General features: G+C 40.0%; 1 protein-coding gene across 3 annotated transcripts in view; it reads right to left on the bottom strand.

Annotated features, from left to right (window-relative positions):
* Nucleotides 1-291: 291 nt before the first annotated feature.
* The window catches only part of MED13 (mediator complex subunit 13), an 87,202-nt gene continuing 74,755 nt past the window's right edge, over nt 292-12,738 (bottom strand). For all 3 annotated transcript variants that reach the window (XM_075195307.1, XM_075195306.1, XM_075195308.1), the window contains 9 exons: nt 10,729-10,920; nt 10,040-10,263; nt 9,591-9,733; nt 8,723-8,881; nt 4,132-4,308; nt 2,763-2,911; nt 2,312-2,485; nt 1,538-1,638; nt 292-1,306 (listed from right to left, as the gene is read on the bottom strand). In XM_075195307.1, the coding sequence (XP_075051408.1) occupies nt 1,174-1,306; nt 1,538-1,638; nt 2,312-2,485; nt 2,763-2,911; nt 4,132-4,308; nt 8,723-8,881; nt 9,591-9,733; nt 10,040-10,263; nt 10,729-10,920 (1,452 nt within the window). In that variant the 3' untranslated portion in view covers nt 292-1,173. The remainder of the gene's footprint in view (nt 1,307-1,537; nt 1,639-2,311; nt 2,486-2,762; nt 2,912-4,131; nt 4,309-8,722; nt 8,882-9,590; nt 9,734-10,039; nt 10,264-10,728; nt 10,921-12,738) is intronic.

Below are 12,738 nucleotides of genomic sequence, written 5' to 3'. Positions count from 1 at the left end.
AGAGTCTATGTACACTGCACCATAACACCACTTGTAGAACCCAAGGTTGACTGCTTGCATTTCTATATGGCATCAGCCAAGCTAGCTTTAATAGATAAACTAATGCTGTAATCAAATTTATCTATTTGCATTCAATGTTAATCGCCAAATCGGAAATAAACCAGAAAACAAAAAAAAAGCAATTTTTTTTTTACAATTTGGGGGGATATAAAGGCAAATGTGTTCTCTTATAATACAAAGTAAATGCTGTTTGTAGCAACAAATATAACAAAAGCAGTCACAGCCCTGAACTAAATTACAAAAATGAAACTGAACAGTTTTATTTGTCACTACAGGTTAAACCACCTACAATATTAAATGATATATTGCCATTAGGTTTGTTGAGGTGTGATTATAAAAATTGTTTAAGACCCGGTACCTTTTTCAAATGTATAAACACAGTGTAGATCATTACTGTACATGTACTCTGCAGCTACAGCTTAGCTGTAAATCCCCCACACACAACGGTATGGACAGTAACCTTTCTATTCCCCCTTTAACTGTACATCAAACAATACAAATTTTTAATGTCTCCCACCCACTTACAAAAAAATAATACTCTAAAAGCAACCTACTGCAACTTTTAATTAAGACGGGTACATATATTTTAAACCAATTGCTTTAAAGCAAGAAGGCAGTATAAACCTTCTAGGAAAATGTTTTTTGCTTTTATAAAAGAGGTTAAGAAATATAAGACAATTTATACATTTAAAAACTTACAATAAATAAGAGATGCAGGCATTTTTCTGTATATTGATAATAGGTTTTATAATCCACACAACATCTTTGTGATGTTTAAAAAGTCAAAAGATGAAATGCCTCATTGTTTAAGACATTCCCAAGCTTTTTCAATTCACTTGACGCCAGTAGGCATAAAGGATCTTAGACCAAATACTGAGACTGGAGATGATTAGCAGTGTTCCATGAGACCTTCAAAATAGAACTGGCTTCCACATTGTAAAGCAAAAATCCAAAGCTGAAGTGTCTTATTTTAAAATGAAGCAAAGTTGGAAACGTAGACTGATGTAAAGGCTGATTTTGTGTACTGAGTGGCTTGAAATAAAACAAATGGATTTCCAAGTCCTGTAATGCAATAAAAAAGCCTCTTGTTCCTTGCAGTTTTCCTGATGAATATCACAGCATATTCATGATAAAGTTATACAACTGGTTCAGCACCACAAAATGAACCGGCAGACATGAACGCCTGTCTTGAGTTGCAGGATCACAGGTTAGCCAGGAGAGGGCATTATACTGTTCCAAAACAAACCTTAAAAACAATAACAAAAAGATTGTGAATATCAAGGCCCAGTATATCAGCATGTGGCCAAAATTGTATTAACTTTACATTATCTATGTGGTTGGCCATTTTCAGTATATATTTTAATGCTATTTAAAGCAATTAGAAGATTGCGAGATACCATTAAGGTAAAAGTGAGAAATTGCCAATTATGTTTTATCAATAAACACATTACACAACGTAGGTTCCATGCATCCTCACCTGAGAACATCTGAAGTCTGATTTGAATCCAGTGGGTGTGAGTGTTTGCTGTGCAGCAACTCATCTGATTGCACTGAAGGCACATGAAGGTGCAGAGAGGCCTAAGGAAATCAGGTGAACAACCACAATTTATTTAAAAACTGTATCAAACATAACATTAACCAGTAATAGGAATATAAGATGGTCAATAATTTGTGTTCCAGTTGACGCTTTCATAAATTCACAATATACACATAGGGGGGTATTGAATTGTTGCTTTTAACGCGCTAAAACAAAAAAAAAAAAACGAGCGCTCGAAAAATATTACTGTTTATACGGTAATATGCGCGTAAATACCGTTAACACGGTAGTTTACTCGCTGAATTTCATCTCGCAGCGAAATTTAGCGAGTAATTACCGTATTAACGCTAATATTTTTAGAGCGCTCGTTTGAGAGCGTTAACGGCAACAATTGAATACCCCCCATAATCTTGAGTACAAAGTTCAGGACTTTAACAGTGACAGCCTCACATGGTGATTTTACTCAAATGGATGGACTGTATTTGCGTGTGTGAATTTTTGATCAATAAGACGATTTCAGTCCACCCAAAATACAGTCTTAGATATACAATACATATTGTATGACTTTAGGCAACAGAATTAACATTCTAGTTATTTGCTCACTGAAGTACTGAACATGTTTTATTTTTGTAGGCGCATCACCCAAGACACCTATGTGACTTTATGGAACTAAAGTTAAAAATATGCCAATGTGTAGATAATGAAATCACTTACCTTAAGAAACAGTGGACACTGATTTTGTGCTTGAGGACATGCTGACCAAAACCAGTCAGGCAATGGACCGGCTTTGGCAGTTGAAACAAAGTAACCTAGTGCCAAGGGTTGCTGCAAGATGTTGGGCACTTCATCATGAGATTCTGTGGACAACAGTCTATCGGTACCTTGACCCTGTAATATCAGAAAGAAACAAATGTGGTAAAGCCACATGCACTGATGTAATGTTATATTACATATCTCAATATTCCAAAGCTTGCAATCTATTCCGACATTCAATATTATACATAGTAAAAAGATTAACAAATTGCCCATTCAGCATATTTAGCATACCAGCTCCGACATTACTATATATTTAAATTACCAAAAGAAACTTGCTCATAAATGCAACAAACCCCACTTTAACAGTCTGTGGGAAAACACACATACCCACAATACATGAGGTAATTACCTTGCCAACATCACCACCATGAGGATAATGAGAGCCAGGTGAATGGCCCGGGGATCCACTGGGCGACGCAGGGAAAATGTTAATAATATCTGGATCCAAGTCATCAGCCGTGTCTAGCACATCAAAGATTCCCATGCCATCTGGTCCATCTTCCAGAAGACAAAAACAAAATAAATATTATGCTCATCTTCCCTTTTCACTCAATGTACATCACTGTTTTGGCAAATTAGTTTGTGAAACTCAGAGGTTTGAAGGACTCAAATTTTTACTATTGGATACATAATTTAACAAGTAAAAACAAACAGTGCCCACATAATGGGAATAGTGTGGAGAACCAGCCCATAAAGGATCATTCAATATTAAATACAAACATTTGAATACAAAAACCTTATAAAATGGACACACACTATATCTATCTAATCTATATATCTATATCTATATCTATATACACACACACATATAATTTTTTTTTTTTTTTACAGGAGCTTATCTGAACTTCTGATACTAGTTACACCATCAATCATATGTAAATGTGTTTCTTTTATGCCAGTAGCCTTCCTATATGTAAAACTACTAAAAGAGACAGTCTGAAACTGCTAACAAAAGCTTACATTCAATATGGTGCTGAATGTAAATATAATGTTCAAGCAAAGTTGTGTCACAGATCATTAAAAACAAATCATCTAGCTTCTTTAAACATAAGGACTAAACAAATGTGTCAGGTACAAAAAAAATCTCACACACATTACCTGCTCCATGGGCACAAACCTGTTAGCATTCCAAATAAAGGACATTTGAGTAATCCTAGGCTAAAAAAACCTTTTAATTATCCTAATCCCAGGTCACATCTGGGTTCACAATTTGTAAATTTCAAAATTAACTAGAAAGGAGAATTTATCCTTTTCAGTCCACATAGTGCTAACCCTGCAACACCATCACGTCACTCTGAAGTCACTTTACACAGCAAAGTTTCTTGTTACTTAAAGGGCCACTACACCTGAAGTCACGATGCCTTAAGCCTATGGCTTGTGTCTGAAACATTTAAAAGAATAGCCAACTCCACAAATGTAAAGTGCCAAACGCATTCTTTGAGTAAACACATTAAATTGGTGGCTTTCAAACAGACAGTCTTTTTTTTTTTTTTTTTTTAAAGCAAACCACAAACAAAAAAACCCCCAAACATTTTTATTAAATTACAATATCACTGCCCTAACAAAAGCTACAGGTTCAGCAATCTCTTTACACTACTAGAATGTGTGCTGAATGGCTAGCAAAAAGTTTCCGACTGTATGACTGTCAAACCTGATAATACTTCACTGACACACTACTACACAGAGCTACTAGAAAATATTTACAATATAACATTTACCATTATTTGAACTGAAGAGGTTCTCATTTGGGTTATGTGCAGATGCTACTTGCACAAATGCAGACGTAGGGAAAACCAGAATATGAGTGCAGGATGTGTCCTGTGGGGTATTTAACTGAGAAGTCTGCATGGTTAGCGTAGTGCTACGACCAAACACTGAACCTGTCGACACAGAATCTGCAACAAAATATAGAAAATATATATAATAGATGAAAAGAACATTTTTAGATGCATTTCAATTGTACATTTATGGATTTTATAGTTTTGAGCCACAAACATTCTTCGAAAGATTTTATTACCCATCAAGTAATATTTTAAAAACATTGTTGAAATACCTTTATAAACAGGAATGACAATTTTGGAATTGTATTTTTTTTCATTAAGGAATCCTTCCACCTGCATTTCAGGCTGAATTATCAAGCTCTGATGTTCTCTTCTTTTAGTGACTGAAAGGATAGCCTCTCACATAGTAATATTACCCCGCTTATCTCTGAACAGTCTTCCAATGCAGAGCGCCCTTGAAGTGGTGTAAGTTTTAGTATACACCCCCAATTTGTCCTTTCACTTCTGGATTTATACCTCCACTTGTGCAAATTACTCATATACTGTGCTGGACAGATGAACACAATATATGATAATCTCTACCCCATTTTCTTCCCAATCCAACTACTCCTCCTTATGCATTTCTGATACCCTCCAAGGACTGTAGCTTATTTTTTTTTATATCTGTCTTAAAAAAAAATTCATGTGACAAACTTTTGAAATGAAAGCAAACTTCTACATAAACAACAATAATTTAGGGTGGATTGGCAGATTACATTTACATTGTCCATCAATGGACAAATGTGCTGGTTCAAAAATGAAAGAAAAACAAACGAGTAAACTCAATGTAAGATCTGTGTAGGGAAGAAGATGGTCTACTGGCGTGTAATACAGCGGTTCCCAAAGTGTGCGCCGCGGCTCCCAGGGCTGTTGCGGCCAGGGGACAAAACACAAAAAAAAACAACAAAAAAAAAAACAACTTACCAATCTGGCGGCGCCCAGGACCCAACATTCTCCTCTCCTCGTGTTACGTCATCAACCCGACATATTCAGCGAGAAGCGGCAGAAGAGAGGAGGATGCTGGGTCCCGGGCGCCAGAAGAAATAGAAGAAAGAAGGCCAAATATGGTCAGTAAAGAAATTAAGGGGAAGGTGAAAGGAAACAGCAATGTGTGTGGCTGAAGAGGGGTAGAGTGTAAAGGTGAAGGGGCAGAGTGTAATGATTTTTGAACATGTTGTATTTTGTTTGATCTTATTTCTCTTACTATTAGCTGTAATTTATTCTTTGACAGAAATATAATTGAAAAAAAATAAAACAGAATTTATACTTACGATAAATCTCTTTCTCTGAGTCCATCTGGGGGACACTGCTTAACCATGGGGTTGAGTAGGGAGGGGAGGAGTCTGGCACCTAAAGAGTTAACTTTCTTCCTGCTGACAGCATATCCCCCCCACCAATTCCCCACATACCTCAGTTTGATTACCAAAGCCCTAGGACGAGAGGCCAATCAACCAAGATACACCACTCAACAGAGGGGGAAGTGGAGAGAAAAGAAAAAACGAAAAAAGGGGGGGATCGCAGTGTCCTCCAGATGGACTCAGAGAAAACAGAATTTATACTTACGATAAATCTCTTTCTCTATCATCCATCTGGGGGACACTGCTTAACCATGGGGACTTACTAAAGCAATCCCTCTGAAGGGTGGGACCGCTCTGATCTCCCTGCACGTAGAACACTACGGCCAAAGGAGGCGTCCCCAGACGCAAATACATTAAATTGGTAGAATTTCGTAGAGGTATGGACCGAGAACCAGGTGGCTGCTCTGCACAGGTCGGCCGTGGCTCCATTCCGTGCCGCCCAAGACGCCCCAACCGAACGGGTAGAATGGGCAACAATACGCTTTGGCACAGGGAGATTAATACGGACATAAGCCTCCCTGATAGTCATGGTAAGCAATCTGGCAATAGTTTGCTTAGATGCTGGCCATCACCCGCTTAGAAAAGTCAAATAATACAAATAGAGAATCTGTCTTACGTATCTTTGCAGATCTCTTAACATATATACGTAATGCCCTCACTACGTCCAAACACTTATTTGTTTTCGTTCCTGGAGTCTGAGGCTCCTCTCTGAACACTGGAACCACTATTTCCTGATTAATATGGAAACCTGAGACCACCTTAGGGAGAAAGGACGGAATAGTCCTTAAAACTGCTCTGTCCTCATGAAAGACCAGATAAGGTTCTTTGCAGGATAAAGCTCCCGGCTCAGAGACCCTTCTGACCGAGGCGATAGCAAGCAGGAAGACTGTCTTCCATGTCAAGAACCGCCACTCTGCCGAGAGTAGAGGTTCAAAGGGAGGCTCCTGCAACATGCAATGGACCAGATTAAGATCCCAAGGTTCCACAGGATGTATGTAGGGCGGCTGGATGTGAACGACTCCCTGAAAAAAAAGTGTTAACATCCAGAAAGCTCCGCCAGCCGTCTGTGGAAGTACACTGACAAAGCAGATACCTGAACCTTTAAGGTTCCTCCTGGGTCAGTAGATAGCTCCGTAGCCCTACTGGAGTTACCAGAAAGACTGGCATTGTTAGGACGTCCACTGCAACTGTCAGTGGATCTCTTGATCTTGTGCAGAACTCTGGGACTTCTCTGTCTTTTGTTCGGTTGTCCTCCAACAACCACCAGCTGAGGACTTACTTCCTTCGCTGGTACTTCCAACAAAAGAAGGCTCCTGCCTGCTTCCTCCGAATGTCCCACCAAAGACATCTGGGGTGGATCCATGCGTAGGGTAGGGTCACGAAAGAGGTCACCATCTTTCCTAGCAGCTCCCAAGACCTGGTTACTGACAGCTTCTTGCCTGACAGGACCCTGCCTATCCACTCCATCAGGGACCTTAACCTGTCCTGTGGAGGAAACATTCTGCTGCGTGCTAAGTCCCTTACTAGTCCCAAGAAACTCATTCTTAGACAAGGGATTCCCTGTGACCCTATAACACCACAATTGGGTTTGATTAAAACCCTTTCCTTTTCTGGTACCTCAAAACCTGTATAGCTTTGTTTAAACGAACCAAATCGACAGCCATGAGCTCTCTCTGCCTTGACTAAGGACAGTGAGGAAATACAGTTAATGAAAACTTGAGACGAACTGGCCCCATGAATTCTATCATGATATCCTAGACCTACCCGTCCGCCGAGGACTCTGTCTACTGCTGGGCGAACCCATGCAGCCGTCCTCCCACCCCACCCTCTGTGACCAGAGGCGGGTGGTAGTCATGCTGCTGGTCTATCCGGCAGCTTAGCAGAAGGGGCATTTTCTGCTGCAGGGGCAAAGGATGACCTTCCTCTACGGGACTGTCTCCTGGTTCCAACGACCCCTGAACTGGTAGTCTGGCCTCTGCCAGACCCGCCCCCGTAAAAAGGTTGTCTGAAAGAGCTAGCCCTAGGTTTTGGAGTATTTACAGGCAAGGACGTCTTCTTACCCCCTGAAGCCTGTAAAATCCAGGAGTCCAACTCTGGACCAAATAGTAATAGGGGGGGGGGGGGGGGGGGGATTGTGGGGGAAGAGGTGTTCCTCAAACACATTCACCTGCCACTGGCTCTCCTTCTGTGTTTCTCTCATTAACAGCGTTTTGCCCTTTCTGTATCTCAGGGGAAAACCTGTTAGAATGTGTTCCCCGTACAGCGCTATCACTAGCGCGCCATCCTTCAAGTATCCACTGCCATCCCATAGAAGGGGGGAACTTGGTGTGCTCCAGCTGGCTTCCGGGGAACATCAGCAGTAATGGCGCTTTCTGCCTAATGGCAGCGCCCATCCTGCTATCAGCAGGGAGAGTCTCTTGCCGACTGCTTCCCGCTGTGAGAAGCGTTTCACCTCCTCTGTCTGCGGGGCCGCCCCCAGCTGACAGGCGCTTCTCCCACGAGTCAACTCAGTTGTACACAGAGCCACTCGCTGCTATCAACAGAAAAAAACTTGGAAAAGTAAAGAAAAAACCTATTACCAGTGAACAGTGTTCAGTTTCTTGGAGCTCTTCTGAGGCGCAGCCCTTCTCCTAGGGCACCCAATTCAAACTGAGGTATGTGTGGAATTGGTGGGGGGGGATATGCTGTCAGCAGGAACAAAGTTAACTCTTTAGGTGCCAGACTCCTCCCCTCCCTACTCAACCCCATGGTTAAGCAGTGTCCCCCAGATGGATGATAGAGAAATATATATTATTTTCCCTTGGATCTATGTATATTATTTTTGCAAACAACTTAGTAAGTATGCCTGTTCTGACCTAAATGCTTATTACATTATTTTGACTCAAACACTGGGACTGCTCAGTAATTATTTTGGAGGGGTGCCTTGAAAACATTATGTAGACTCTAAGGGTGCCGCAAACTGAAAAAGTTTGGGAACCACTGGTGTAATAGTTCGAGAGCCCGTCTGCCTATTATATAATTCAATGATCTTGCAATGCTATGCGGATTAGCCCTGGCACCCATTACATGTTCATAAGAGGCAATGAAGCACAGAGAAAATATATGTAACTACAAAAGCATTTTTTACATACCTGGCATAATCACAAATGAGCCTTGCGGCTCCATTGCCACCAAACAAGCACTTAGAATGCTGGGAGAATCTGCTGCTGATATGCCGCACATCCGACACATATCCTTCAACCTCTTGCTCAGTGACTGTAGATTGCGACGACTCAACAAACCACTCCAATCTGTGGGAAAACATATAATCTTTAAATATGCACAGCAACAAAAATCCAATACTCAACTCAATTTAATGTAAAACAGGCTACTGCCACCTGCCAGATTACCAATTTATTTCATCACTGCAGACTGAAACCCTACTTGGCCAATCCTGTTGAAGAAAGTAATGCGCTCAAAATGGCCAGAGTTTATTAAATTATGTACTGTAAGTTTTCATAATGTCCTCCCAGACATATGTGAAATTGTATTTATAATTCCAACCAATTTGTTTTTCAAATGTCAGCAGTCACAGCTTTATTTAACTTGTATCAAATCCTGTAAGGACACTGTCCTAAATACATACATGAAGCTTCAGCTCGCTGTAATGGAGTGGAAGAGTAGTATTTGAAATGTAAGGTTAACATTGAACAATATATTTTACCTTCATGTGAAATCTCAAATTTGGAGGTTTAATGGCAATGTTTTTTTTCCCCCCCTGAAAACAGCAAGATGGAACTTGCTGTTAAAGGATGTGGGCCAAGTTCTGTAAATTGTCGTGTTGTTTATTTTTGGTGGTTTCTTGTAAGAAAAGTAGCTTTGTTATTTTGCTTTCATTGCAATACTGGAGTGGCAATACTTTTTAACAGATTGTAGTGAAATGTCAGCTCAGCACAGACAACTTTACTTTCATGGTTATTATTTGAAGACTTTGTGATTTACTCGTACATAAAATCATACCTTTTAGCTCTCCATGGCCTATCCTTCCCAAACGACCAATTACAACCCTCCACGGCAAAGAGCTCATTTGTACAAGACCTTGACACCATTCCCATAATTTTTGAAGACCACTGCGGCGAGCTGAGCCTTTTTTCCTCCGAGCTCTGCAATTATATAGACCAAATTAAGATTTTTACTCACCGTAAAATCAATTTCTCTGATGTGACCCATCTCTTAGGCACTTAAAAAAATTTGAGGTATTTGCAGGAAAGGAGGGACAGAGTAGGGATGGAGTGTGTGGATTAAAACAAGTCTATGTGCTTTAACTCCTAGTCCCACCTACTATAACCCAATGTCTTGCAGTGCCCCCAATGGTAGGAAAGAGAAATAAGTTTTACATTAATTTCACGAATTTCAGGCAGAGAACTATAAAACGTTAACATTAACAAAGAAATAGGTTACAAACTTGCCTGTTTGGCACATCAATGTTTATGATGCATGTTTCCAAGAGCTCTCCATAGAGGTCTGTGCAAGAAGCCAGGAGCCACTTTTGATCATGAGACAGGCAGTAACCAAGGAAGAGAACATTGTATTTTTGACCAGCCTCTCCAAATGTTTCACCGAGTTCTGTTTGCTTATCTTTGACTGGAGCCAGAATAAATGGTGGTGTGTAGAGTCTAATACATTCCGGTCTCTAACAACAACAACATATTTAGTAAATATCATAATTAAGAATGTTAGGTCCACACACAATCTGAGTAAACATATCAAAATGTAGCTGTTGCCTAGCCACAGTGGAGACAGTCATTTGTGGTCTGAACAAATAAGACTATGCAAGCCTATCAATTCACTAGGAAGTAATGAAATGAATGAGGCACTAGTTCCTAGTTACTTAATGGGCTATAATCTATAGTCCATAGTGAAGTGATGGGTTGCATCGTCAATCCAAAAAATGCACTTTTTATAGGCAGTGGGTGCAATTTGTGGATCAATGATATAGTAGAGTGCTCAAAATTGTTCGCACTCCCATCCCCATTAAAATCTGACACTATAGTTCATTCTAATGTAAATAAAATAAAGTTTAAGTTTGCAAATAGAAAAATAAATAAAACCATAAATTAAGTTGTAAGGTACATATCCAAAATGTAGTACTACTTACTTCTGGACTTTTCAGAGCATTTTCAATGGCTAGTCCTGGCCCAAATCCAGTTAGAGTTTTCACATTTGTTGAGCATGGAAGTGGCCTTCGACATTGGGTGAACACTGAAAAAGCTAGTGACTTTAAATGCTGGGTGTAAATCTGCCGATCCTCATGTCTCACTGGTTGCAGAAGATACTGGCAAGGGACAATCTGAGAAGGGAAAAAAATAACCAATTCAATACGGTTTTGAATACTTCAATTATGATGTTGCCAATTGTATTAATAAGATATAGAAATTTAATCCAATTTTGTTTTATATGGATAAACTGGAAGTATTGTATAAAAAACAAAAAACAAAATAAAAACAGCATTTTTGATTCTTCTTCAAAACTGTTACAAGAGAGCAATCTTTGAAGACCGAAATTCAGTTCTGGACAACACAAATGTAAAACACCACCACCCTAAACACCATACCATGATACCTTATGCAAAGGGCAGACTTGTGTCACTAGTGAACTCAATCCATCCTTAGCTCTTCAATAAAGCACCACAGACAGATTGTAGTACATGCGCTTAGAAGGGAAGGATTTTTGTACTTGTGTAAAATACTCCCCCCCCAAAATATAAAACACTGGAACCATGGGGCATAGAGAAGCCGGTATGCTCTCAGAAGTCTAATCTCCTACCCCTCTATATCCCACAGCCTGAGAGACACCGGTTATTTTTCTAACTAAGCTAAACTTCCTCAGAACAGAAGACAGTTGTAACCAATAGAGGGAGAAAGATAGAAAGGAATATCCTTTTGCAACAGATAACATACAAAGGAAAGAACCAAATCATAAAAGGGTGAACCATCCAGCGTTCCCCAATGTAATTCGAGAAAAGAAATTAACGCACGTACAAAAATCCTTGTCTCATACATCCAAATGGGGCATCCTGGATTTCCATAGATTTATCATCAAGAGGGTACGCTCTGATTGCTGTGCACTAAACCTTCCTCTCAAAACTAGCATATTTGGATGGAAAAAAAAAATAAGGAACCTGTAAAAATACAAACTTATGAACAGATGACCAACTGACAAACCAGAGGCCCTGTTGCCCAGGAGGTATTCATCTATCTGGTAGAATATGCTTAGATGATGGACAACCTTCTTTTTTCGCATCATAGAGGACCAAAAGATCATCTGTTTTCTGAACCTCTGAATTCCAATAAAGGTATGTCTCAGACGACATGAAAAAATGATATGGCAGTCTATAATACAAAGCTCCTGGTTCAGAAACTCTCTGCTCCATAGAGATCGCCAACCGAAAAGTACTTTGGTCTTCTTGGCCACTCTGATGCCACAAGATTCATGTTAGCTTATCTGCATCAACTGATCTACCGGCTTGTCAGTTAACCCTTCTCCTGCTGAATACATGGCTTATCTGCATCAACTGATCTACCGTGTACCGACCCGGCTTGTCAGTTAACCCTTCACCTGCTGAATCCCTGGCTTAACTGCATCAACTGCATATAAAACATTATTTTATATGCCATTATTTTGTTTTTCCTGATTGTACATTTACAAGTAACTACTTTTTACCTGTTATTATTCTACTATTTATATGCCTTTATCTTGTTTTTCCTGATTTTATATTTACCAGCAACTACTTTCACCTGTTATTATTCTTGCCTATTTCCATTGTCCTTATTACCTCTCCTTCTGTTGTTCCATGCCTTCCACGCCCTAATTGGTTATTGTCCTCCATCTTGCTATGGTCTCCCTGCTTATTCTTACCTGTTATCCGCTGTCCTGATTATCTTACTGTTCTGCTATCATTCTTACCTGTTTTCATTGTCCTTATTATCGCACTGTTCCATGCCCTCCACGCCCTAATTCGTTATTGTCTTCCTGCCATTGTTCTTACCTGTTTTTCACTGCCCCCATTATCTCACTGTTCAGTTACTCTCTCTCCCTACTATGCCTCCCCGCTCTCACTCCATACCCATACTCTCCCCCCGCCCTACCTCTCCCGTTCCTCCCCCGT

This window comes from Mixophyes fleayi, chromosome 2 (genome assembly GCF_038048845.1).
Source record: "Mixophyes fleayi isolate aMixFle1 chromosome 2, aMixFle1.hap1, whole genome shotgun sequence".
NCBI lineage: Eukaryota > Metazoa > Chordata > Amphibia > Anura > Limnodynastidae > Mixophyes > Mixophyes fleayi.
Note: the sequence above shows the minus strand (reverse complement) of the source record. Positions and strands in the feature narration are given on the sequence as shown.